This window comes from Saprolegnia parasitica, assembly GCF_000151545.1.
Source record: "Saprolegnia parasitica CBS 223.65 unplaced genomic scaffold supercont2.114, whole genome shotgun sequence".
Lineage (NCBI taxonomy): Eukaryota > Oomycota > Saprolegniomycetes > Saprolegniales > Saprolegniaceae > Saprolegnia > Saprolegnia parasitica.
In genome coordinates, this window is record NW_012156508.1 from 1 (window position 1) to 23,437 (window position 23,437).

At 58.7% G+C, this 23,437-nt stretch overlaps 10 protein-coding genes across 10 annotated transcripts; 7 read left to right on the plus strand and 3 right to left on the minus strand.

Moving 5' to 3' along the window:
• Positions 1–100: 100 nt before the first annotated feature.
• Positions 101–783, plus strand: SPRG_13612 (hypothetical protein; the record flags this gene model as incomplete). The annotated part of the gene is made up of 2 exons (XM_012353065.1): positions 101–659; positions 707–783. 2 exons carry the CDS (start codon positions 101–103, stop codon positions 781–783), a joined length of 636 nt encoding a protein of 211 aa, XP_012208455.1.
• An 84-nt stretch (positions 784–867) lies between these two features.
• On the plus strand, positions 868–3,072 carry SPRG_13613 (hypothetical protein; the record flags this gene model as incomplete). The annotated part of the gene is made up of 2 exons (XM_012353066.1): positions 868–2,293; positions 2,341–3,072. The coding sequence occupies exons 1-2, from the start codon at positions 914–916 to the stop codon at positions 3,070–3,072; spliced, it is 2,112 nt and encodes a 703-aa protein (XP_012208456.1). The 5' UTR covers positions 868–913.
• Positions 3,073–3,105: 33 nt separating this feature from the next.
• Positions 3,106–4,114, minus strand: SPRG_13614 (hypothetical protein; the record flags this gene model as incomplete). The annotated part of the gene is made up of 2 exons (XM_012353067.1): positions 3,106–3,778; positions 3,835–4,114. 2 exons carry the CDS (start codon positions 4,112–4,114, stop codon positions 3,138–3,140), a joined length of 921 nt encoding a protein of 306 aa, XP_012208457.1. The 3' UTR covers positions 3,106–3,137.
• A 1,235-nt stretch (positions 4,115–5,349) lies between these two features.
• On the plus strand, positions 5,350–6,625 carry SPRG_13615 (hypothetical protein; the record flags this gene model as incomplete). The annotated part of the gene is made up of 6 exons (XM_012353068.1): positions 5,350–5,424; positions 5,468–5,670; positions 5,716–5,809; positions 5,864–6,187; positions 6,236–6,367; positions 6,416–6,625. 6 exons carry the CDS (start codon positions 5,350–5,352, stop codon positions 6,623–6,625), a joined length of 1,038 nt encoding a protein of 345 aa, XP_012208458.1.
• Positions 6,626–14,822: 8,197 nt separating this feature from the next.
• SPRG_13616 (hypothetical protein) lies at positions 14,823–15,324 on the plus strand (the record flags this gene model as incomplete). The annotated part of the gene is made up of 1 exon (XM_012353069.1): positions 14,823–15,324. One exon carries the CDS (start codon positions 14,823–14,825, stop codon positions 15,264–15,266), a length of 444 nt encoding a protein of 147 aa, XP_012208459.1. The 3' UTR covers positions 15,267–15,324.
• A 962-nt stretch (positions 15,325–16,286) lies between these two features.
• On the plus strand, positions 16,287–16,712 carry SPRG_13617 (hypothetical protein). Its single transcript, XM_012353070.1, has one exon. It carries the CDS (start codon positions 16,302–16,304, stop codon positions 16,647–16,649), a length of 348 nt encoding a protein of 115 aa, XP_012208460.1. The 5' UTR covers positions 16,287–16,301; the 3' UTR covers positions 16,650–16,712.
• Positions 16,713–17,893: 1,181 nt separating this feature from the next.
• Positions 17,894–18,416, minus strand: SPRG_13618 (hypothetical protein; the record flags this gene model as incomplete). Its single annotated transcript, XM_012353071.1, has 2 exons — positions 18,323–18,416; positions 17,894–18,278 (listed from the first exon to the last, which is right to left on the minus strand). The coding sequence occupies exons 1-2, from the start codon at positions 18,361–18,363 to the stop codon at positions 17,894–17,896; spliced, it is 426 nt and encodes a 141-aa protein (XP_012208461.1). The 5' UTR covers positions 18,364–18,416.
• Positions 18,417–19,007: 591 nt separating this feature from the next.
• SPRG_13619 (hypothetical protein) lies at positions 19,008–19,352 on the plus strand (the record flags this gene model as incomplete). Its single annotated transcript, XM_012353072.1, has 1 exon — positions 19,008–19,352. One exon carries the CDS (start codon positions 19,008–19,010, stop codon positions 19,350–19,352), a length of 345 nt encoding a protein of 114 aa, XP_012208462.1.
• Positions 19,353–20,689: 1,337 nt separating this feature from the next.
• On the minus strand, positions 20,690–22,423 carry SPRG_13620 (hypothetical protein; the record flags this gene model as incomplete). The annotated part of the gene is made up of 8 exons (XM_012353073.1): positions 20,690–20,839; positions 20,918–20,998; positions 21,045–21,170; positions 21,197–21,354; positions 21,406–21,531; positions 21,577–21,781; positions 21,832–22,097; positions 22,144–22,423. The coding sequence occupies 8 exons, from the start codon at positions 22,421–22,423 to the stop codon at positions 20,690–20,692; spliced, it is 1,392 nt and encodes a 463-aa protein (XP_012208463.1).
• Positions 22,424–22,883: 460 nt separating this feature from the next.
• On the plus strand, positions 22,884–23,169 carry SPRG_13621 (hypothetical protein; the record flags this gene model as incomplete). Its single annotated transcript, XM_012353074.1, has 2 exons — positions 22,884–22,889; positions 22,945–23,169. 2 exons carry the CDS (start codon positions 22,884–22,886, stop codon positions 23,167–23,169), a joined length of 231 nt encoding a protein of 76 aa, XP_012208464.1.
• Positions 23,170–23,437: the final 268 nt, after the last annotated feature.

Sequence of the window (23,437 nt, forward strand, 5' to 3'; positions counted from 1 at the left end):
GGGGCTCATGCGACGCAATTTTATTGCGTCTTTATATTTAAATACCATGTGCGTGTAACTGCCATGGTCGGCGACGGGAATCTAAAAGAACGCAACTTGGATGGACGAGTGCTACACGAGCCCCGAGCGCAAGCGGCCGCGGCTCCACCGCAGCCCTACCACCGCCGACGACCGTGACTGTACGGTCATGGCGTCGTCGGCGCCCGAGGAGGCCGAGTCCCCATGCTTCTTTGGCGACGACGTCGATGCCATCTTCTCGCTGCCCCCGCACATGACGACCGGCGGTCGACCACGGAGCCTCTTTGCCAGCACTGCAAGCGAGGCCGACGACGCAACGCAGCTTGCGCCGATTGGTGCAATCGTCGCAGCACCTAGCAGCCAAGGCCACGACAGCTACGATCGTTCTCTGCCCTTGTCCGACGACACCTTGGAAGGACTCATGCTTGCGCAAGCGTCGGAAGACGCGTACTCTGGCGGCAACCCGATCGTGTTGTCGCCCGCGTCACAGATGTGCGTATTGTCACACATCGGCGCACTCGCCGCCCGGCCACCGACGCCACCACCACAGGTTGCAGTTGAGGTGCTTCCGCCTCGACGATCAACCCAAGGGTACGGCAAGAAGATCCTGGCGGCGGCCGTCGAGTGGGACAATTGCAGCGGTGCGCCATCCAGAACCATCACGGAACTCACAGGATTGCTGTGCTAGAAGATGCGTTTCTCGAAGAAGCCAGCGACCGCGACGACTGGGCTCTCGACGACCTCTCGGACAGCGATTTCGAATAACAGTAACATGGTCCAACGTCTCACTTGAGTGGCTCGCACGCGTCGGCGCCCCTTTGGCTGATGGGCATCAGTTACAAATCTCAAGCGACGCGAGAAAAGCATAATTCAACCCGCAGCCAGAGGCACAAGCATGTCGATGACCACGGTTCCGCTCGGTACCATGTCCTTTCGCACGGCGTACGGCGCAGTCGAGCCGACCACCGTGCCGCATCGCGGGCCTCGCCCATGGACCCGCCGGGCATTTGCGATCGCGATTGCCTCTCTTTTTGCGGCGTTCGGGTGCGTGCTCACGCTCCAGCAGCACGATGACACCGTCGTCGTCATTGTCGCCGTCGAGGAGCCCGACACGCGCTTTGATGCGTTCTATGCGCAGACGGCTGCGATGCGCGACGACGCGATCGATCCGTGCCACAACTTTTACCGGCACGCGTGCGGCGGCTGGCTCCAGAACGCCACCATTCCGTCGGACGCCAACGCGGTCGACACGTCGTTTCGTGTGGTGGCGGATGCCAACGCCAAGCTCATCGAGCACATCGTTCAGTCCAACCCGCCGGTGATCGGACCGCTGTACCAGTCGTGCATCTCGGTGGGCGCTGTCGACGACGTTGGTGTCACCGCGGTCTCGGCCCAGCTTGCACACGTCGCGTCGCTCACGTCCAAAGCCGCCGTGATCGCGTACGCAGGTGCACTCTTTCGCTCGTCCAGCGTCAACGCCTTCTTCAGCCTCGAGGTGCTGGGCAACCCGAAGAACGCGACGACGAACGTGCTCTCGCTGTCCCAAGGCGGGCTGACGTTCCCCGGCCGCGACTACTACGTGGACGCGCACAAGCGGGCCAAGTACTCGCGGCTTTTCGTCGAGTACGTCACGAGCTTGGCGAGTGTCGACGCCTTTGCCCGGCACAACGTCACGGCATTCACGCACCGCCTCTTGAAACTCGAGACGTCGTTTGCAACCATGTCGGTCGCCAACGCCGCGCTCCGGGACCCGTGGGCGACGTACCACGCCTTCTCGCTCGCCGACCTCGAGGCTCAATTCCCACACGTCGCCGCGTATCTTACCGGTGCTGGGGTGTACGAGACGCTTGCAAACTCGACGATCGTGGTTTCGACGCCCGATTTCTTCGCATCCCAGGCCGCGCTCCTGGCCAGCGACGACGTCGACTTGGACACGCTCATCAAGTATGTGAGCTTCCGCTTGATCGACAGCCAGAGCCCTCTGCTTGGCGAGCGCTTTCGCGCTGCGAGCCACAAGTTTCACGGAACGCTCAGCGGCCTCGGCGTCGACAGCACGCGGGCCGACTACTGTCTCGGGCTCACCGAAGCGCACTTGGGTGCTGTCCTCGGCTCCTACTACCTGGAACGGGTCTGGGACAAGAGCACCAAGGTCGCCGCCCGGTCGCTCATCACTGAAATCGAGGCGGCCATGGGCAATGTCCTCTCCAACGAGCCGTGGCTCGATGAGGCGACGCGCAAGGAAGGGCTGGCCAAATTGCACCACATCTTCAACCTTGTGGGCGGCCCCGAGGGCACGCCGCCGCTTCCGTTTGCCATCAACAGCACGGGTTTTTCGCCAACGTGGCGCAGCTGAAGGCGCACGAGATGCACATTGCGCTCACGTCGATCGGGGCGCCGGTAGACCCGCAGGCGTGGGGCCTCTCAGCGTCGACCGTGAACGCCTACTACGACCCCAGCGCCAACAAGATGGTGTTTCCAGCCGCGATCCTCCAGGCGCCGTTTTACTCTGCCCATGCCATGCCAATCATCGCCAACTATGCGCGCATCGGCATGGTCATGGGCCACGAGCTCACGCACGGCTTTGACGACCAAGGCCGCAACTACGACGCCAACGGGAACCTCCGCATGTGGTGGTCCCCGTCCGTGAGCAAGACGTTCGATATCAAGGCCGACTGCTTGGCGGCGCAGTACTCGTCGTTTGAAGTGACGTCGCTGGACGCGTCGATGCGCATCGGGTTTGTCGATGGCCGGCTCACGCTCGGCGAAAACATCGCCGACAACGGCGGGCTCAAGCTCGCGTATTTGGCGTATGCAGCGACCCAAGCCCGTCCGATCTCGAAGGCCGAGACCAAGTTGTACTTTACAGCGTTTGCCCAGGCGTGGTGCGAGAAGCGGTCCGATGCGTACGCCGAACTGCTTCTTGGCCTGGACCCGCACTCACCCGGTAAGTGGCGCGTGAACGGTCCCCTCATGAACTCGGCTCTCTTTGCCGAGACGTTCCAGTGTCCCGTCGGGTCGCCTATGAACCCCCCTCACAAGTGCGTCGTGTGGTGATCTTTCGATCGGTCCACTGGTTGGCGTAGTAAACACTGTAAAAGACACTGTCTTGACATAAAATGCTATGCGCTGGGGTGGGCAATGCGATAGTAGCGAAACTCTGCGGGTGGGCCATTGTCCACAGCGCTCTCGTCGTGAATCGCGTGCACGTTCGCGAATATGAGGTTCGCGTCGCGCACTGCTGCTTCCCACGCATTGAGCTCTGCGTCAAACCCGCATCGGACCGCGTTGACCAGGTGCACGGTGGACGTTGTGGCGAGGTACTTTTGGAACACGGGTGGGAGGAGCTTGGCGTGCTCGATTTCGTAGCAACAGTCGGCCGCCAATATCATATCAAAACGCTTCGCATCATCAGGCTCGAGGACCGGCGACCGCCAATCGAGCTTGGCGACGCAGCAGACGTCACGGACGCCGTTGGCCTCGGCGTTGAAGCGTGCATTTTGGAGGACCTCGGGCAGAAAGTCGGTGAGGACGACCTCGGACGCGCCTTTGAGCGCGGCGACAATGCCGACGAGGCCGGTGCCGCAGCCGACCTCGAGCACGCGGCGCCCGCGGACGTCGACTTCGTCCGTTGCGATCGCGTGGGCTAAAACGAGGCTCGCGCCCCAAGTCTGCCAGCCAAAGCCAGCCTCCATGAAGCTTAGCTCACGCAGTGCGATAGGCGGTAGCGAGTCGTGGACGTGCACGTTCTTGGTCGGGTGGTCTACGGAGCATCGCGTATGAGATGCACTGGAGACGAGTGTAGTATGCATGCAGTACCAGTGACGGAGGCGAGCGCGTCCCGCACCTCTTCGAGCTGCGCTTCGAGGCCTTTGGCGTCGTCGTCGAGGCCGTACTGGTACCAGGTCGACTCGACGGCCGCGAGCCACTGGCGACCGACCTGCTTGAGCGTCATGCGGTGTGTCGCCGTGAGCGTCTCGTCGATGGCAGCGATAAAGTGCGCGAGGCCAATCAGAACGCGCGTGATGTCATCCACGTCGCGCTTGTCGGCGCACAAGAGCGCCGCCATGACCTCGTCGAATGCGCCCTCCAAGTCCATTGTGTGTCTGCCAGCAAATAAGCAGTCGATTTTCACGTAGGGTTAGGGTGACTATATATACAAAGATCAAGTCTTTCCCCGCGGACCACGTCTTTGACGCGGACTTGACTGAGCGGTGTCGAGATATGCATCTTGACACTTTGTGTGGAAGCAACCACATCCTATGCACTTGTCACTGCCGCAGGTTTTTTTGGTAACTTCGAAACAGAGACAGGGATGACGCAGGCCTCGCACGAGGCGCTCCAACGTCTACATATATGCATGGCTGGCACACCCACCAGTGGCCCAACATCACTACTTGAGTACTAGTAGTACGCTATCCAATGTATCGGAGACAAGCGCTGTGCCATACTAGGACGAGGTGGCATCCCCACTTTTATACGGCGAATGTTGCGTGAAGCCGCTCTTCTTGGGCTCTCAGTGCTGTAACCGAGCATAGAGAGCGCTTGGAATGAGGCCATTCGAAGGAGCGCGGCGAGGGGACAGCGTCGGCGTTTGCACGAGCCTCGTGAGGGGCGAGCACTCGCAGCAGGTGGATGAAGCCCTTGTAAGAAGTCTGAGCCACGCAGTGTGCTGTACCGTGGCACGGTCGGAGATGTGTGTAGTAGAATGCAAATATGAAAGTGATATTGTTCGTTATGTAAGCTAGACCGGTGGTAATCTGTGAATAGTGTGTAGTTCTGTTGGTCTAGATCGTTAGCCGCTGTGGGATTTCCAACAGCCCTTGCGTTCGAGTTGAGCAAGCTGATGTCGACAGGCCCGTGCGACGTTGACAATCATCGCATCGCGGGATTCACGCCGGCCACTGGTCTCATATAAGAAACGAGATGGCGCGTGTAGAGAGTTCCCCGTCCAACCTTCAAGGGGTAGGGGTGTAGGGTACCCGAAGCTATAACGCACGCAACATCGTGGCATGTGTCGTGTCTATTCGCTGTAAATAAGAATACGTCGCCGCTATTCCTTGCGGTGCGATGGCGTGCGACTCAATCGCGCTTGACCTTGAGCGCTCGCTCGATGGCGACCGCGACCGAGATTGGCACCTTGGCGAGCTTGGGGTGGTCGCGCGTGAAGCGCGCGGTGGGCATGAGCAGCGACGAGAGGCTCGGTCGGCGCGCGACCTCTTTTGTGCGTGGGTTGGGCATAATTTGCAGACTGCGCTCACTGCCGAGCTGGCGTCGCTGTCTCAACGCCACCGAGTCGGTTGAGACGACAACTGTCACCGAAACCGCCGCCCCATGAGCCTCGTCGTCGAGACGAAGCGCGCGAGTGCCAAGATGGAGCTCGGGCCAGCGCCGCCGCCTCGCCACAAGGTACACTTGCTCTCACAGAACGCCTGCGTAGCACCCATGTTAGGCGCCGCTGGCGTTGCCCGAGTTTGACGACAGCGACAGCGACGACGATGGCCATGCGCTGGAGGACATTCCGCCGGTCATCGAGACGAGCTCCAGCAACCAGAGTGACTTCAAGTGGGACGGTATCAGCGACATTCAGATGCTCAAGCACCAAAATGCAGAGCTCGTGGCGGCCATTAAGAGCCAAAAGCAGCAAATCAACGAGTGCGCATCCTGCAGCGATCGTTCCACGCGTCACGGTGTGCGTAGACTGCAGCTCTTACTCGAGGCCATGGAGCCCGTCCCTGGCCTCGACGTGGACTCGTTTAAGGACATTCTACAAGGCTCCGAGATTGTCGACCATGTACTATGCCGTCTCATCATACGTGGTGCAAAAAGCCCTAACCCTCGAGTTTAGGACATTCGCAACGTCAAGATCGTGCACCAAGCCAAGAAACTTCGCCAAGCGACGCTGGCCTACAACAAGGAAAAGACTCGCGTGGCGGCCGCCAGTGCCAAGATGGCCGAATTGGAGCGTGCGGTCGAGGCGGCGCAGACACTGCAGAGCAAAGCCGAGCGCGCGTTGCAGCGACTCCAACAACTGCCTCGACCCGAGGCGGCGAAGAAGGTGCCGTCGCCCGAGAAGGAAATCGCTGCGTCCAAAAAGCTCGAGGAGCTCAAGCTCAAGTGCGAGGCGCAAGCGGTCGAACTCAAACGCACGCAGCGCGCCCTCCAGCGCGAAGTAAGAATGTCATTTTTCGAATCGGCCACTCAAAACTTGTCCAATCAGGTGGGCGACGACGTAGCGTTGAGTGACATTCTCGATGCGAGCGACAGCGGGAAGCGAGGCCGCGCCCAGCAAATCGTGATGCTCAAAGCCAAAATCAAAAAGCTCGAACGCGCGAATCCAAGTCCTCTCGACGTAACGCCACTGGATACGACACAATCTCATATATAAATGTGAACATAGGCGCCACGGGATGTCGATCGCAAGGCCGAAGACGACCTCGCCGCGACAAAACTCGAGCGCCAAAAGCAAATCGACAAGCTCCTCGACGACAGCAATGCACTGCGCGAGAGCCATGAGAAACTACAGAAAAATACGATACCACGAAAGCCCGCCTCCACGTGTTCGAAAAGGACGCGAGCAAGAGCAAGGTCAAGATCAGCGTGCTATTAGAGAAGTCCAAGAACGACGACCTCCTCATCGACCGCCTCCAAAGCGAGCTAGAAGCAAAAAAGCCCGGACCGAGCTCGCGGGCCCGCACGGCTGACAGCAAACCGCATGACGCCGATGAACTCGAAGCGCTCAAACTGCTCTGCAAGGACCAAAAGCGACAAGTTGCGATAAATCCAGCGTGCTACGAACTGATGCGGTACGCTCTGTAGCTGGCGCACCAAGCAAGTCTGCTCGAGTCGTTCCAGCGTGACTTGCAAGCTGCGCAATCGACCGATCTCAAACACACAAAAGCCAGTCTCACCAAAGACCAGTTTGGCAATTACCAAGCCTTGGCGGTCTGTAGCGACTCTCCGCTTCGTGTGACGAGCAGCGTAGATTGAGAAAGAACGGCTTGTCGAGCTCGTCAAGTCGCTCCAGCAACAGCTCCAAGCGGCCAAGCTAGGTACGAAGCCATTTCGCATCGCCCAAGGCTTGATTCGTGGAGACGCAGACGCACCACCCAAACCATCTTGCATACCGCACCTCCGCAACGACGCGTCTCGCTCGGTGAGATGTACACGACTTGCATTGCGATGCCACGGTGTCGGTGTAGCGGCTGCCGTCTCCGCGCACACTGAACGACGTTGCAGGTACGGCTAACGTCGTCGCCAGTAGCAACTCATGGAGATGTAGAGCTGGACCGGCTGCGACTAGCCGTCGAAGCCAAGGACGAGGAAATCGCTACCTGGAAACAGGCCTATGAAGCGGCTGTCTCGGACAAGGTGCGAGGCAGCGGGTGACTTCCCCACTTGATATTGGCTTCTCAGACGGCATCATCCCAGCACAGTCATCTCATCGCAGACCTCGAGGAGGTATGTCCTAAGCGAAAACATCGACAGCCGTATGCACTGTACTAGGAAAATGCAGCGCTCAAGGACGAGTGTTTAAAGCTTCAGAGCATGGTGCGTGCGGCCCGGAATGTCACGACAACATCATCCATGTGTCGTGTGACGTCATCACCAAGACGTACTTACGATCCTTTTGGTGATGCCGACGCCAAGCCTGCTGGAAGGAGTTCTAGAAATCTCTCGAAGGCTCCAGCCAGCTACCCTTGCCCCAGACGCCCTCGTCCAGACGTTCCAAGACAAGGTCTCGTCCAGACGTTCCAAGACAAGGTCTTTAAGTGCTTGGTAATTCAGTTTTCAATTTGCCTTTCAGCAAGCAGCCTAACAGTTTTAAAACTATCCAAAGGATCAGTTTGAAGGCACGATCATTGCAATGAGTACCCAACGACGAGCCCGAGACCACGAAGAGCCCAGCCCGAACCCGCGCCCGCACCAGCAGCAGCGAGGCGATGACGGTGTCGAGATTCCGGCGTTCTTCCAAGGTGCCGCCGCCGCCGCCGGCAATCCGCCGAACGGACCGACGTCGCCTCGTAGTCCTCGGGGCGGTAATCCGCCGCCGCCGCCAGTGTCCGAGCCGACGCCGACGGCTGGAGCTCCGTCCGCGACCGACATGCTCGCCCAGCTCTTCATGCAGCAGGCCCAGCTCCAGAGACAGCAGGCCGAGCAGATGCAGTACGAGCGGCAAGCGGCGATGCAGATGCAGCAGCAGTTCATGCAGCACATGAGCTCACTTTTCACGCAAGGCCTCACGAACTCGCAGCAAGCGCTCCAGCAAGCGTTGCTCTCGGCGCCGCAGGCGGCGCAGAAGAAGGCGATGCCGGCGCAGTTCAACGGCAAGGCGCACGAGAACATTGAGGTGTGGCTCTTCTCGATGGAGGAGTACTACGCCGACGCGAGCCCAGCCGACCGGACGAACGGCAAGCTCGTGACGAACGTCGCGCTCAACTTTGGCACGGACGTTATGCACTGGTACCGCGACTACAAGATGTCCCACGAGGGACCGATCGCATGGGACGAGTTCCGGCGCTGCCTCAAGGAACGGTTCCAGGACGCGGACCACCAGTTCAAGTGCTTGACCAAGCTCTACAACTTGAGCTTCAGTACCAGCCAGTCAGAGTACACGAGCAAGTTCCTCTCGATTCTCAACTCGCTCGAGATGGAGTTGCCCGAGCTTGTCAAGCGCTGGCTTTACCAGCAGAACCTGCGGGCCGAGACGTCATTGTACATCACGACCCACCGGCCAGAAGACCTTAATGAGACGATCGACCTTGCGTTGACGTTTGAGGACGCGCAGGCCGCCAACAAGAAGCCAGGGAACGGCAGTGGCGGTGCGCCCAAGGCCGAGAAGAAGGGTGATCCCAAGGCGCCGAGTTCCGGCCGACCGCCGATCTCGGAAGTGCGATGCCACAAGTGCCAGAACCTCGGCCACTACGCCACCAAGTGCCCGCAGCCGTCGAAGACGCCCGCGGCACAGCCAAAAAACGCGTAAGCTCGGTGGGCTGGCGCCCCACTGAGCTCCAAGAGGGCGTGGTGTCTGGCAGTGCACCACCGTCCTCGAGCCATCTAGACGACGATGGACCGGCCGATCTTTTGCTGGTTCAGACGTCGTCTCGTTTCTGCTATTTGGCCACGGAAGGCAGCGTGGGCGACCGTTCGGTTTCACTTTTTGTGGACAACGGTGCGTCCTTCAACGCGATCTCGCCGCAGGCCGCCGACCGTCTCGGGCTCCGTGTCGTGGAGCATGCGCAGCCGCTCCGCTTGAAGCTCGGGACGAACAAGACTGTGACCATCCCCGCCTCGTGACGTCGCTGACGCTCAGCGTGGGCGAGGGTTTTGCGCCGTACAAGACCGAAGCTTTCGTCTTGGACGTGCCCGAAGGTCACGACGTGCTGCTCGGGTTGCCGTGGCTGCACGTTCAATATCCGGACATCGATTGGCCGTCTCGCTCGATTCGACCTCGTGACCCGGTAGCTGTTGACGACCTCGCGTCGCCGGCGGTGCGTCCAGGTGGGCCGCGCCGTCGATCGCCGACTCGCCCGTGCCGCATCGTGGTTCGGCGCGGACGAGCTGCGGCGCATGAAGATGCGGAAGGTCGACTTTTACACTTTGTGACGAACGACTTTGACTCGGCCATGGGGCCGACACGGGTCGTGGCGACTGAGCAGGCCAGCGCGCTGCTCAGTGACGACGACGTCGAGTTTTGTTTCTTCGTGGCGCCGCCCTCGGTGGACGGGCCGCGGAAGACGTCGTGGGAGTCGCTCAAGGGTCACCCGTTGGAGCAGATGCTCCTCAAGTTCAAGGACACGGTGTTCAGAACCGAGCTCCCGACGACGCTGCCAACCCGGCATGACGACGTCGAGACCACGGTGGAGCTCTCGGACGACACGCCCGTCGCCGCCAAGCAGTTCCGCCTCAGCCCGGAGATGCGCACCGCGTTGCAAGCATGGGTCAAGGAGATGCTCGACGCCGGCATTATCCGGCCGTCGTCATCGCCGTACGCTGCGCCGACCTTTTGTGTCCGCAAGAAGGACGGCTGGCGCATCGTGCACGATTTTCGCGGTATCAATGCGAAGATGCGGGTTCCCGCGTCCCCGATCCCGCGCAAGGAAGACATTTATGACGCGATGGCGCGCGCATGGTGGTTCACAACCATGGACCTCCTCTGGGGCTTCTTTCAAGTCCGCATGCGCGAGTGCGACATCCCGTACACGGCGTTCTCGACCCCCGATGGGCTTTTCGAGTACCTCGTGACGCCGATGGGACTCTCGTCGAGTCCATCTGCGTTCAACCGCCTCATTCAAGGCGTTTTCAAGGACATGGGCGACTTTTGCCGCGCGTACTTTGACGATGTATTCGTCTTCACGGAGTCGCGCTCGGTCGCCGACCACGCTGACGCGGTCGAGAAGGTGCTTTTGCGTTGCCAAGAGCGCCAACTCTACGTCAAGTTGGCCAAGTGCATCTTTTGCGCGGACGAGATCCCGTGCCTCGGCGACATCATTGGGCGCCGGGGGTTGCGCATGGACCCGGCCAAGGTCGCGGTGCTTCGCGATTGGCCGCAGCCGCGGACCAAGCGGCAGATGCAGTCGTTTTTGGGCACATGTGTCTACGTGTCCAAGTACTGCCCAGATTTTGCTGAGCTCATGGCGCCGCTCTCGGACGCCATCAAGGGTTGCGATGCACCGACGGACAAGGTTACGCTGTCGGACGCCGCGCGCAGCGCCTTTCTCGAGCTCCGCAAGCGTTTTTCCGAGCCTCCGATCCTCCACCGGCCCGATTTTGCCAAGGAGTTTCACATCAAGATGGACGCGAGCGACTTCGCGATCGGTGGCTACCTCTTCCAACTCAACTCGACGGGCGCCGAGCTCATCTTGGCCTATGGCGGGCGCAAGATGACGAAGGCCGAGCTGCTCTACCCTACGCGGGAGAAGGAGCTCTTGGCCGCGCTCTACGCCATGGAGCTGTGGAAGGTCTACTTGCTCGACAAGCCGTTCTACGTCAACACCGATCATCGAACGTTGGAGTCGATCTTGACGCAGCGTACCTGCTCGCAGCGCCTTGCGCGCTGGCTGAATACGCTGGCGCTCTACAAGCCGATTTTCCGCTGGATTCCGGGCGAGACCAACGTCGTCGCTGACACGCTCTCACGCAACCCCGCATGGGAGCCAGCCGACGGCGCGTCGACAGTCTCGCTCCAGGACCTCCTGCTCAAGCTCGTCAAGCGCGAGGACGTCGAGGACGACGAGGTCGACCTTCTTTTTGCCGATTACGCCGCGCAACGGCCGCCGATCGACGAGCAGTGCCGCCGCCTCTACGAGTCGGACGCGTACTTTGGGCCGCTCTTCAAGGCCGCTCGTGACGGCGACGGCGCGACGCAGAAGGCCGCCGCGACTTTCACGATCCGCGACGGTCTACTTTTTTTCAAGGTCAACGACGATCAAGAGCCGCGATTGTGCATACCCGACTCTGATGACCTCAAGAACCAGGTGCTCTTTGAGCACCATGACGTCTCCACCAGTGGCCACCCGGGCCAGCATCGGACTTTGTTGTCCGTGGCGCAGGGTTTTTTCTGGCCGGGGATGTCCAAGTACGTGGCGCGATACGTCAGCTCTTGCGAGCTCTGCCAACGGACCAAGGCGTCACGGCAGCGGCCCGCCGGCCTCCTCCACCCGCTCGAGATCCCAGCGATGCGGTGGTCGGACATCAGCATGGACTTCATGGTCAAGCTGCCCAAGACCAAGGACGGCTACGACGCGATTCTGGTCGTAGTCGATCGGCTGACGAAGCGCGCGCACTTTTTGAAGACGCACACGACGGCGACGGCCAAGGCGACCGCCGTGCTCTTTCAAGATGGGTACCAGCGTTTGCACGGTTTGCCCAAGTCCATCGTATCGGACCGCGACGTCAAGTTCACGTCGGCGTTCTGGAAGCAGCTCATGGCCTTGTCGGGACGCAGCTCAAGCTGAGCTCTGCGTTCCGGCCCAACACGGACGGGCAGTCGGAGCGCGTCAACCAGGTGGTTCTCGCCTACTTGCGGTGCTATGTCAACCCACATCACGACGATTGGGATGAGCACCTGGCCTTGGCCGAGTTTGCCTACAACTCCGGCCATCAGTCGTCGATCGGCATGTCGCCGTTCGAGGCTGACATCGGCTACAATCCGCCATCGGTGGTGGACCTCGCGCTGCCCAAGCCAAGTGCCCGAGCACCCGAGATCAAGTTCCTCCACAAGCAGCAAGCCGTGCTGCTCGAGTGCCAAGACGCGATTTTCAAGGCACAAGAAGCGCAGCGCGCACAGTACGACCGCAATCGACCAGTTGTGACGTTCTCCATCGGCGACCAAGTGCTCCTCGACACGTCCAAACTGGATCTGCGGCATGTCGGCACGGACGGCAAGCGCAAGCTGTCGGCGCGTTTCATCGGGCCCTACCCGGTCCTCGCCATTACGACGCCAGACACGTACAAGCTCGCATTACCGCCCGGCCTCAAGCTCCACGACGAGTTCCACGTCTCGCGCCTCCGCGCGCACACCTCGGACAACAACACCGAGCGTGTCAATGTGGTGCCGCGTCTGTTGCTCCGCGACGGTTCCGAAGGCCTCCAGATCCGGGCCATCATCGGCCGCCGCGTTCGTCGACGCAAGGTCCAGTACCTCGTGCAGTGGTACGATCGGCGCGAAGAGCCGAGCTGGGAAGACGAAGACCAGCTCGTTCAAGCCAAGGGCCTCATCGACCTCTACTCCCAAGCGCTCACCGACAAGGCGCGGGAGAGTCCATCTGCGTAGTATGGTTCTCTTTTAGGGAGGGACTGTCACGACAACATCATCCATGTGTCGTGTGACGTCATCACCAAGACGTACTTACGATCCTTTTGGTGATGCCGACGCCAAGCCTGCTGGAAGGAGTTCTAGAAATCTCTCGAAGGCTCCAGCCAGCTACCCTTGCCCCAGACGCCCTCGTCCAGACGTTCCAAGACAAGGTCTCGTCCAGACGTTCCAAGACAAGGTCTTTAAGTGCTTGGTAATTCAGTTTTCAATTTGCCTTTCAGCAAGCAGCCTAACATGGCTTGGATACATCGCTAGGGCATGCAAGTCCTACCAGTATTCGCAAAGGGAGAATGGAATGAAATGGACGCTGTTACTTTCAGCAAACAAGACCACGCTACCGAGTCCAGCTATAGACGAGACCGAGAGTATAATCACGTCCAACGCGACAATTGAGTATGAAGATGCGTGCTGGCGCCAAGCAGCGAATTCCATGGGCAGCTCGTCAAGTATTTTTGAGCCGTTGGGACATTCAATACATCGAAGTTTAGGAACGATGACCATAGCTTGGGCACCATGTTGCATCCAAACGACGAGGCATCGCCGTCGCCTTTCAAATGTATCAACTGCATACATTGATACTTTTGAAACCACACACTTGATACGGATCATCCCCAGCCTCGCGTGGGCCAGCGCGTGGGCCAGTGCCCAAAGCAATGACGTCGGGCTCCCTCTTCGTCATGCAATGGATTCGAAGCGTCTGCGCCCTTGTCTTTGGACCCAAAATGCGTCGCACGTTCGTTCGATCGTTCGTTCGTTTGTTCGCTGTCCACGGGGCAGAGACGACGACGCATCCGTGTTGGACATGATCACCCACGTCGCCACTACATGGACATGACATGTCGTTCTTGCATCGCTCGCCATCAAGGAGATAGATTTTAATTCCCTTGCTCGCCATCAACGCAGAATCGGTTGAAACGATCGCACGCAGTGACGCGTTCGTGTCATGCAAGGTCATTCTGCCAAGACTTACCACTCAGTTTTGCCAATGGAAATATACTGTTTTATTCCTTGCGGTTGCGACCGCGACTCTATCATGTACATGTGTACACAGCAGACACGTACTATAGACACAATCACACATGGTCCTAATGCATTAACCTGTACGAATTCATGCCACATAAATCCATTCCTCATGGTGAGCGCGCCTCCGTCACTCGACAGCGCATCTTCCCGAGGATTCCAGATTCGCACGTCAGCGCCATCGGAATGTGTCACGAATGTCGGTCGTTGGGTCGGGATCCTTGCCTTTGAAATTTAAATCAAAAATCCGCCAAACGACGCTTGCTGGAACACGCATGTGGGGAGAAGACTTTTGCCGCACATTCAAGTGAAGCAACATCATGTTGTTTCTATTGCCCCTTGTTGTGGAGGTTGTGGATTGTAAAATCCAGAAAATCGAAAATTCGATTCCTATCATTCAAAGGATAGCTCGCGGTGCCCGCGGTCTTTTCAAAGTCCTCGTGCTGATGATAGTCGTACGACGACTGCCAACCTCACGGCTGATAAGCGTGCGGTCCAATTCCCACATACCACCGAAAATATAAATAAATTCAATTTTTCTGCAATGTCAGCCCCACTTATAGCGGCCTTGCGTCGCGAGAGAAATCAGAAGAAGCAGGATATACGTTCATGATCATGTTGCGAGTCCAAGCCAGTGAGCCTCGTTCTCGCCCATGCGTGAGAAGCCGACGACGCATCTTTCTTCTCAGTTCCTTGGGTTCGGAAAAGCCATCGGCTTCATCGAGGGACGATATGACGACGTCTTCAACATGCGCCATGAAGGCGGTGGCGTTGACGCCAGCTCGGCGCTGCGGACATCAAGCTACTCCCACGACCGCCACCCTGGTTAGTCAACGGCCTGCGATTATCCGGACAGTGCACTTGATCTTTGTATCGCCTCGCAGCCACCGGCGTTGTATCCGGATAGCCAACACAGAATGTAGGTATTTCGAACGTTGCGATCGTAGGCTGTCAGATTAAGATTTGCAGCATGGCACCGACGAGCAAGCTCCGAGCGTGGTGGCAGCGGACGCTGGCCTCGGTCGGCCCGCGCAAGCAGCCGCCGACCAAGCGAGCGCTGAGCAAGGCACGCTACATCTGCACGTGCGTCGCGCTCAACGCGCTGGCCCATCGGCGTGGCGCGGCCCCGATCCGATACGACGCACCGACAACCCCCATCACGCTGCCGCGCGAGTTTACGGCCGAAGCCAAGGACGTCTCGGTCGTCGGTGGCAAGCGCGTGCCGTTTTGCCCGATCCAGACCGCGCGCATGAAGCGGCGACGCGCCATGACCACGTTTGCCGCGATCGACGAGGACGCGACGACGTCATGCGGTCAACTCGTGTGCCCGGGCTGCGCTGCGCGCGCGCGCCTGAGCGCATCCGTCACGCACTGCGCCGAGCCCGACGACGACGACTCGGACGAAGAGTACTAACTTATTGGCATCCATCGCGACACTTCATTATTGCTACAATGCACCACGTATTTATCTTTGATGTGCCTCTTGCGTTGCACGGCCTGTCCTGCACCGAGGACGCAAGCAAGCGTAATCCATGACGTTGACGTGGCAGCGAGCCCACCGCTCCTTCTCGCTAGCGGTAGGCGTCCAGCAAGCGCAGGTTCCGTCGTCGGCACTCGCTCCACCAGTGCATCCCGCTAGGGCTGTAGTGTATTCGTCGATGTACCGTGGCTCTTTGTCGCAGAGACAAAGCCGACGGCGCGACCGTCGGAAGCTGTCGTCGGAAGCTGTCGTCGGAGCTGTCCTGTCGTCGGAGCTGCTGCTGCAACACCCAAAAGATTGGTCACCGCCACATGGGACAGACCTTCCGAGCTCGGCCAAGCTCGGAAGGATGTACCACCCACCGGCTGTTTGCTGTGATCGCTCCGATTAGTCGATTCCACGCGCTGGACGTTGCCGCCGCCGCTGCTTTGATGTGCAGGCCGTGTTCATGGGTGGTGGCTGCAGATACAACGAGACGGCGGTGCTTGCGTCTTGCGGCATCTACGATGCTACGTCGTACTACGTGACTGCCGCTGCAGAGGCAGACGCGCACCTGATGGTTTTTTAGAGCGGCCCACATTACAAAAAATCTGAAAAACATCGGCTTTAACCGGATCTCTCGACGGTACATCGCCGCCTCGCTAACGTCACGTCCCTTGGTGTCGCTGCTATCTCTCCCGTCTGCCAGCAGACCGAAAGCAGCGAGTTCATCTCGTAGCAGTTGGCAGTCGTATGTAGTATGGTCTTGCGCCTCGACCGCCGTCAAGTCGCGACGTGGCGTGCGATGACGACCGGCCACATCCCATGTTTATCGACAGCATCAGTCCAAGCTAAGCCGTGGGACGTCCCCATGTGTTGAATTGGCGAGATGCGCGACCAAATACCGTCACTCTGCGACCCTTGTCGCAACCACACCGGGGTGGTTGGTGCTGCGGTTCACTTTACATTTCGCCCCATCAAACGACGACCATGGCGATCTTCCTCGGCTCCAAGTCCTCCACGACCGCCAAGAAGAACGAGAAGAAGACGTTGAAGGGCTGGTGGCGCAAGCTCGTGGCCAAGACGGAGCGCCCGACACGGTTCCCCGTCGTGCCATTGCCGGCCAAGTACGCCAACGAGTCCAAGCAGACAACGGTCGTCGGTGGCAAGCCCGTGCCGTTCTTGCCGCAGCAAGTCGCGTCCATGAAGGCGCGGGTCTCGGTCGACGAGCTTGGGCCGATTGACGAGCTGAAAGAAGGCGTGCAGCCCAAGAAGGTCGTGCAGGACCCGACGATTGTCTCGACCAACATGGTCTTGATGATGTCGTCGGCCATGTGATCAGCTGCAAGTAAGCGTACTAGTGATAGTTAAGTTATTCAATACTGATAGTCGAGTGTTCTCTCTTCCTTCGTAGTACGGTTTTGTATTCGATCGGAGCACCGCCATCGACAAACGAACTATGGACTAGTACAGTACTGCATGTAAAGCCTCCAGCGCGACCTTACACTGCACGTGGGGCATGGGTCGACGCGGCGGGCACCCGTTCCTCAATCAAAGCGTCGCAACTGCGCTTTCGACCGCGCCGGTTCAACTGGTTTTGTTCCGGGAGCGCCTCATTCTGTAGCCGCTGTGATCCTGCGACGGAAACATTTTGGTCGGACTCGCCCAATGCCACTGTTGTCACTGATTTCTGCACTTTAATACGTAGTACGGCGATAAGATTCTTTCTAAGATTCCCTGGACCTTACTACACGTCGTGATCTTCGTCACCTAAACGCCGAGCTCCCGCACTGCAAAAGAGTTGACGGAATCGAGTTGCGGGTGACTGGCATTTGCTTCGCCGACGCTGACGAGCTGACTTTTTCTCCACTCTCTAGCTGCGGTTCTATCCCCATCCAGCGAAGGGGCATACAAGAGTTCCCCTCTCTTCGTGTGCGCCAGTCGACTGCATCTGCGACTGCATCCGCGACTGCAACGCGGTCGTCCCAGCGACCGCTGAGCAGCTCGGTACTCGCGACGTTCATCGCCGTATCGTCGTCCTCATCGAAAGCACGCGCGGTGGCTGCGTACGCGGTGGCAGCGCCTGACTTGCATCGCCCAGCTCGAGCTACGCGCCGACCAAAGCGTCGGTTGTACAGACGTGGTCGCTTCCATACGTGGCCTCGCAGAACGCGTGGTCTTTGGCAGCCACCGCACAGCGCGCTGCGGCTCGTGGCAGTGCCGGTAGATGGCGCCAATGCCACCCATCGCCTTGTGCGTTTGGTGGCCGATCGCGGCGCCTTGCTTGTGGCCAAACACTCGCGGGGCAATGACGCGTACTCGCCGAGGCTGAGCAGCACATCGCCATGGTAGAAGGACGTAGCGAGCATGTCTTCGTGGTCGTCGTCGAGGACGGCCGCTTGGAGGAGCGGCTCCTACTCGGTGCGGGGCTTCAACTAGCGGCACACCCGAAGATGCAATCGAGATGCCGCGACAACGGCGCTCACTCCAGTGGCGCGCTGGACGCAGCGATCGGCGCTCCCAGTGTCACCGTTTTCCATCTCGACAAGGTCGGAAAGCAAGTCGACTGCAATGAACGCGAATCAACTACCGTCGCGGTTCCTGGGCACGGTGGTCTCGGACGCCTCGTTCTTGATGGTGGCCAGCATACCGCGAAACGCGTTGAGCTCGCAGCCAATGTCCTTGAGAAACTGCGCCTTGTGGTACCACGCCAGTGCAATCTCAAAGCTCGCACCCAAAGTCGCGGCCACGTAGACCTCAACGACGCACCAGCTTCGCCGCAAGACGATCGGGTCGTTCCACGGGTGCAAAGTCATGACCACGTTGCCGATCGCTGCCAAACTCGTCTTGAAGGTCAATGCCCAGGGCTCGAACGACTGCACCAAAGGGACGCGCTGGTTGGTGTCGACGCAAAACCAAACGACGGCCTCGTCGGCAAGGTCATGGTCGGCGAAGAAGCACTCGAGGCTGTCAACGGTCTCCAAGAAGAGATATCGCCACGTGTGCGAGACGTCCCAATTGGCTGGCGCGACGTAGGCGGTGGTAGCTGCATCGACGGCGAGATGGTGGACGAGCGAGAGCCCGGACGGCTAGGGCTTGGGTAGGACGACCTCCAAGCAGACGTCGGCGGTCGTCTTGCCGGCAAAGGATGCCTTGCCGCCGTGGTGGCTGATAGGCGACGCAAGTAAGCCAGGCGCACGCCGCCATTGCGATATCGATGGATGTTCCTTTGGGCGCCCTTTCAGACAGGCGCATCCGGTTTTTTGGTATCTATAGCCTTTACAGTAATACTATGTTTATCTGAAAACACGCCATTTCAACGGTCAACTGGGCTGGCAAAGATACCAAGGCGGCCATAGCAATGACATCAATCCTCCGCTCGTTGCCGGCATGTAGAAATGAACCGACAACGTGCTCGATAGGCTGCTAGCTACTAGCTACTGGCGCACCGTACCAGCTAGTACGGTGCGTATGGCCTGGTACTTACTTTGGGAGACGAGGCTGCCGCGTCACAAAGGCTTGCAGTTGTCCGATCCTGACGCTCGCATCCCGTCGCGGCTTCTGGCATGAATCTGTGCTTCGACTCTGCTGGGTTCGCATCGACGCTACGTTCTAGATCCCAGATTCGAATTCGAATCTCGACACGACCATGGCGATCGGCCAGCAGTCGTCGATATCCCTCTAAGATCTCGGAGAATGCTCTGCTTGAACAACACGTCCATTGACACGCTGTGCAAAGCCCCGCCGCGATCGTCGCCCGTCGTCGTGCAGCCCAAGTACCTCGCACAGTTGAGCAAGCGCCAGAACACACCCGTGGTTCCACTGCCGGCGTGCTACGCCCGCGCCAAGTACGCCACGTCGCTCGTCGGCGGGAAGCGCGTGGCTTTTATACCGCACCAGGTGCGCCGGCTGCGTGCACGCCGCTGCATGAAGCGTATTTCGCCCATCTTGGAAGACGGCTACCACCCTATGTCGAGGTCGTCGTTGCCGGTGGTGGCAGGCCCGACGCTAGCGATGCCTGGCATGAGCTGCTACCTCTAATTCCCTCTGATCTCGTTTTAGGTGTTGCGAATGTACATTCTGTCTTGATGTCGTGCGAGGTGTCTCTTGCAGAGAGGGAGCAACCAACAAACGTGGAAGCGGAGTCCAATTCTGCTTCGATGGATCTCGGTGTCTGACGACCGAACCGACTTTCAAGCACATGACCTACATACCGGCAGCTCGCAGCTACTGGAATACTGGCATTCGCCATCGTTGCAGTAGGGTTGTGGAGGAGCGTAGATGGCCTAGCGATTTTTTAACCCTCCCGCGTTGCATGGCTTTAATGCATATTGCCGGGTGTCAGCGAAAGCCTGGACACTTCAGGCGTTTGTTTACCTAGCCCTGTCTTATTGGGCCCACACGTGGTGTGGTCCACTGCCACGCGCATGACTCGGTGTTGTTGTTCGTGTTGAACTATTGCAGTAGAAATTGACGCAGGGCTTTCGAGTGCCATAGCTGCAGCGATGCGTGCAGATGCTTTTCCAAACTCTTCTTCTCATCTTGGAGCGAGACGACGAACGGAAGCAGCTTGCGCGGAATCGGTTCGAGCGCCGATGGGAGCCCGGACACGCTTTGCAGCACCAAATACTCGACCTACAACCAGAAAAATTGGTCAGAGTGGACATCACCACCGTCACACTATCGCATGAACACGTTGTCTACCAGGCCAAGGACAACCCTGAGCATCGATTCAAAGCTCTCTTGGTAGAGAACATTTGTCAAGAGCGATCGCCGATGGCTCGTACGCGCACCGCCCGTCGCCAAGAGGCCGTACAGATCGGCCATTCTAGCACCACAACTTAGCATCCTTTTGTACGCATGACATTTTTACCGCTGCGCGTAGCTTGTCAATAGTTGCTGGCACGCTATCGACATATCTCGAATCAACCCGAGGTTGAAACATCACTAAAAGAGAAATGTATACCATGAAGGATCGCAAGCATGCAGGTAGACGACGGAATGGCCTCATCAAGCGCTTCAAGGTCCATTTCTGGCAGCAACGACGTGTACGTAGTATCGCTCACATGCATAAACCACGACCCATGCGACGCCAAGACTGCCTTATACGGTTCCAGCGCTGCGGACAGCGCTTGCAGACCATCGGGAACGGTTTGAAAGCGCAGCGTCGATGCACTGGACGTCGGACACATGCGTGCACTGGCTTCGGTGATGCCCATAGCTATTGGATAGTGTAGGAGGTGACATACATCCGATAATGACAATAGTGTAGTACAAGGATTGGCGACAAATTCGAGACGCATGACGGTCGGCGACACGGGTACAAGTGCATATGCGTAGACCTATAGCACGGGAGCTTCTAGCACAAGAGACTTTGTTCAATTGAAGCGCACCGTGCGCCTCTGGTGGCCAAAGGAAGCGAGGGCAGCCGCGGTCTTCCCGAGCTCGGTTTGCAGCATGGCGTACGGGTGAAACTGGCTGGTGTACGCGCGGAGGACGGACGCAAGCTGGTCGGACGGGCAAAGCCGCTACGCCAAACAGGTAAAAAATCAACAAAAATCAACAAAAATCAACAAAAATCAACAAAAAGATGCAAAAACACCAACCTCCAGCAGCAGCAGCAACACGAGCGCAGCGCTAATGTCGATTGTCGTCGTCCCCGAGGGTGTCGCAACCCACAGCGTTGACTAGAGGACACTATTGTGCATACTACAGCACGGACGCGTCGTGTACCAAGTCGACTTCGCCGTGGCAGAGCTTGGCGCGGACGTTAGGGCCGGCAGCGCACATGAAGAGATCGACCGAGGCCGCCAACGCACTCGGCGACAGCGTCTCGTAGAGTCGATTGCGATCGTCGTCCTAATGCAATAGTCGCATCTACGAACTGTGGTAGAAGAAAGCGTCGGTACCGAATCAAACAAAGTGCGTGCGAGAAGCACTTGGTGCTGCGAGCGCTGGCCAAAGCCGTCGAGCGTCGAGTAGTACTCGGCGAGTTGCGCGTGGGCCATGCCCCGGGGCACGCTAGGATTGACGCGCACAAAGTCTACAGCAGAGGAATGACGGCGCCACGACATGGTATTCTACGGTGTCGGACCGCAGCGCACGAGGTACTCGAGCACGGGAATCGATAAAAAGAGGGAAAAGAGCGCGTGGCCGTCTTGCAACGCGTCGATCGCGCGCTGTACAAGCCGTTGTCGTGCCTTGGCTTGCACCGACGCAGCTAGAGACACTGTATTTTCCATCGTTTGTCAACCCTAATCCCTACCAGCAAACACGTTGTCGAGGTCCACGGCTGCTACAAAGTTCCGGGTCGCCGCGCAAAGCGGGGCCGTCGACGGAGCAAACGGCGGCAGCGACGCGTAGACCAAGTGCGCACTCGCAGCGTCGAGCAGCACGGGCTCGACCAAGAGCACAAGAAGCAGCGAGGCGAAGCACCCCGGCAGGTCCATGGGTGCGACGAACCCATGCCACTAAGAGGATAACACTGCTACCTTGGATAGGATCGCAGGCGTTGACGTACGACAAGGTTCCGCAAATTGAGCCCGGATGGAAAGAAGAGGAGGCGCAGCAGCTGCAGATAGCCGGGTGGCAGCGCTTGGACGAGCTCGGGCGATTGCAACAAGTCGCGCAGAATCATGTTACTCTTGACACCGTCGTTGCAGCGTGCGTACGTGTTGTAGAGTGCTCGCTCGAGGACCGTCACGAGCAGCGTAAAGCTAATGTAGTGATGGCCATGCGCCCAATACGTGCGGACGAGCGGCGAAAGAGTAGCGCCGTGGGGCAAGCCTACGCCACAGAAGTCGATGGTATAACGTGCGTGCATCGCATGTACCATTGACAAGTGCTTCAAAGCGCTCGCAGGTGGCCTCGGGCGCGGCGCGGAGGTGGCGATCGACGGCCAAGGCGACAGTCCATGCGCAGTCGACGCCGTGGCCGGGTGCGTCCGAGCCGCGAATTGCCGCCACAAAGGCCGGCCACGATAGCGGCGCGCCAAGGACATAGTCGGAAGGTACCACGTCGCTGTTCGCTGGCAGTTGCAGGCGGCGCGCCATGCCATCGTACAGCGCGGCGTGGACTTCCGGCGACACGGCGGGCCGGTACCATTGCTCCATCACGAATTGAAATTGCACTGTGTTTTTGGCCAATCGGCAGCGCGTATTTTGTGTCACATTTGTGACACTCATTTTGTGTCGACACAAAAGTGGGCACAAAACGAGATCGCCTCGAGTTGTGGTTGCGCAACCTTGCAGATTACTATATCCGCACAACACTACTAGTACTACTAGTTGATGCTACCACCCGATGCAGTGGTTAACGTATGCAAGGGGTTGATGTGGGGCCTCCATGGCCACCCCAATGGTCTAGAGTAACAACCAAAGCGACACTTCCGACCATTTTGAATTCCGTACAACACTTGCAGTGGAAGAGTGCGCCATTGTGCATTATCACTAAAAGGCAAGGGGTTCGCTGGGTCGTTGGACACGAATTGTGGTGCCTGTTGGCAGGACCGACGTCCAACCAACGCGTGTTCACTCGAGATCCGCCGCTCCAGCTCGTGCACGTCACACTGCAATGGACGTTCTCACGCAGCCTCATCCTCGACTACCAAAATGGAGTCTCGTGTTCTCTCCAGGAAATGTTCCAGTTCTACTACGCCAAGCTCGAGAAGGTCCAGTTTCTGCATCAACACCGCCGTGAAGGCTGCTCCCGGCTTGCGTTCAAGAGGGCAAAGAAGCACAAGGCGGTCCTTGCGTTCCATAAAGAATATCGCCCCCAAGACGAACACCGGCGCGAGAAGCGCATCCAAGCCACACTGGGTGGGACCGAGTACGACGGCGTCGAGTGTGTCCTTCAGTAGATCTTGAACCAAGTCGTCGTCGCAGATCCTTATTTGTCTTGGAAGCCAGTCGATCTTACGATTGCAACGGAACGCTTGGAGGGACGTGACTTGGTGCTATCCAATGGAATGTTTGCAGCAAGAAACACCTTGGTCGCTTAAGACGGCGCCGTCCGAGGCCAAGGTCAGGACGTCGTTGTAGCCTTCTGGCACCGCCGACGTATGCACAACGTGTCCAGTCGATGGGGTCGAGCGCCTCATTCTGCGTTCGTTACCAAGTCGGGGTTCA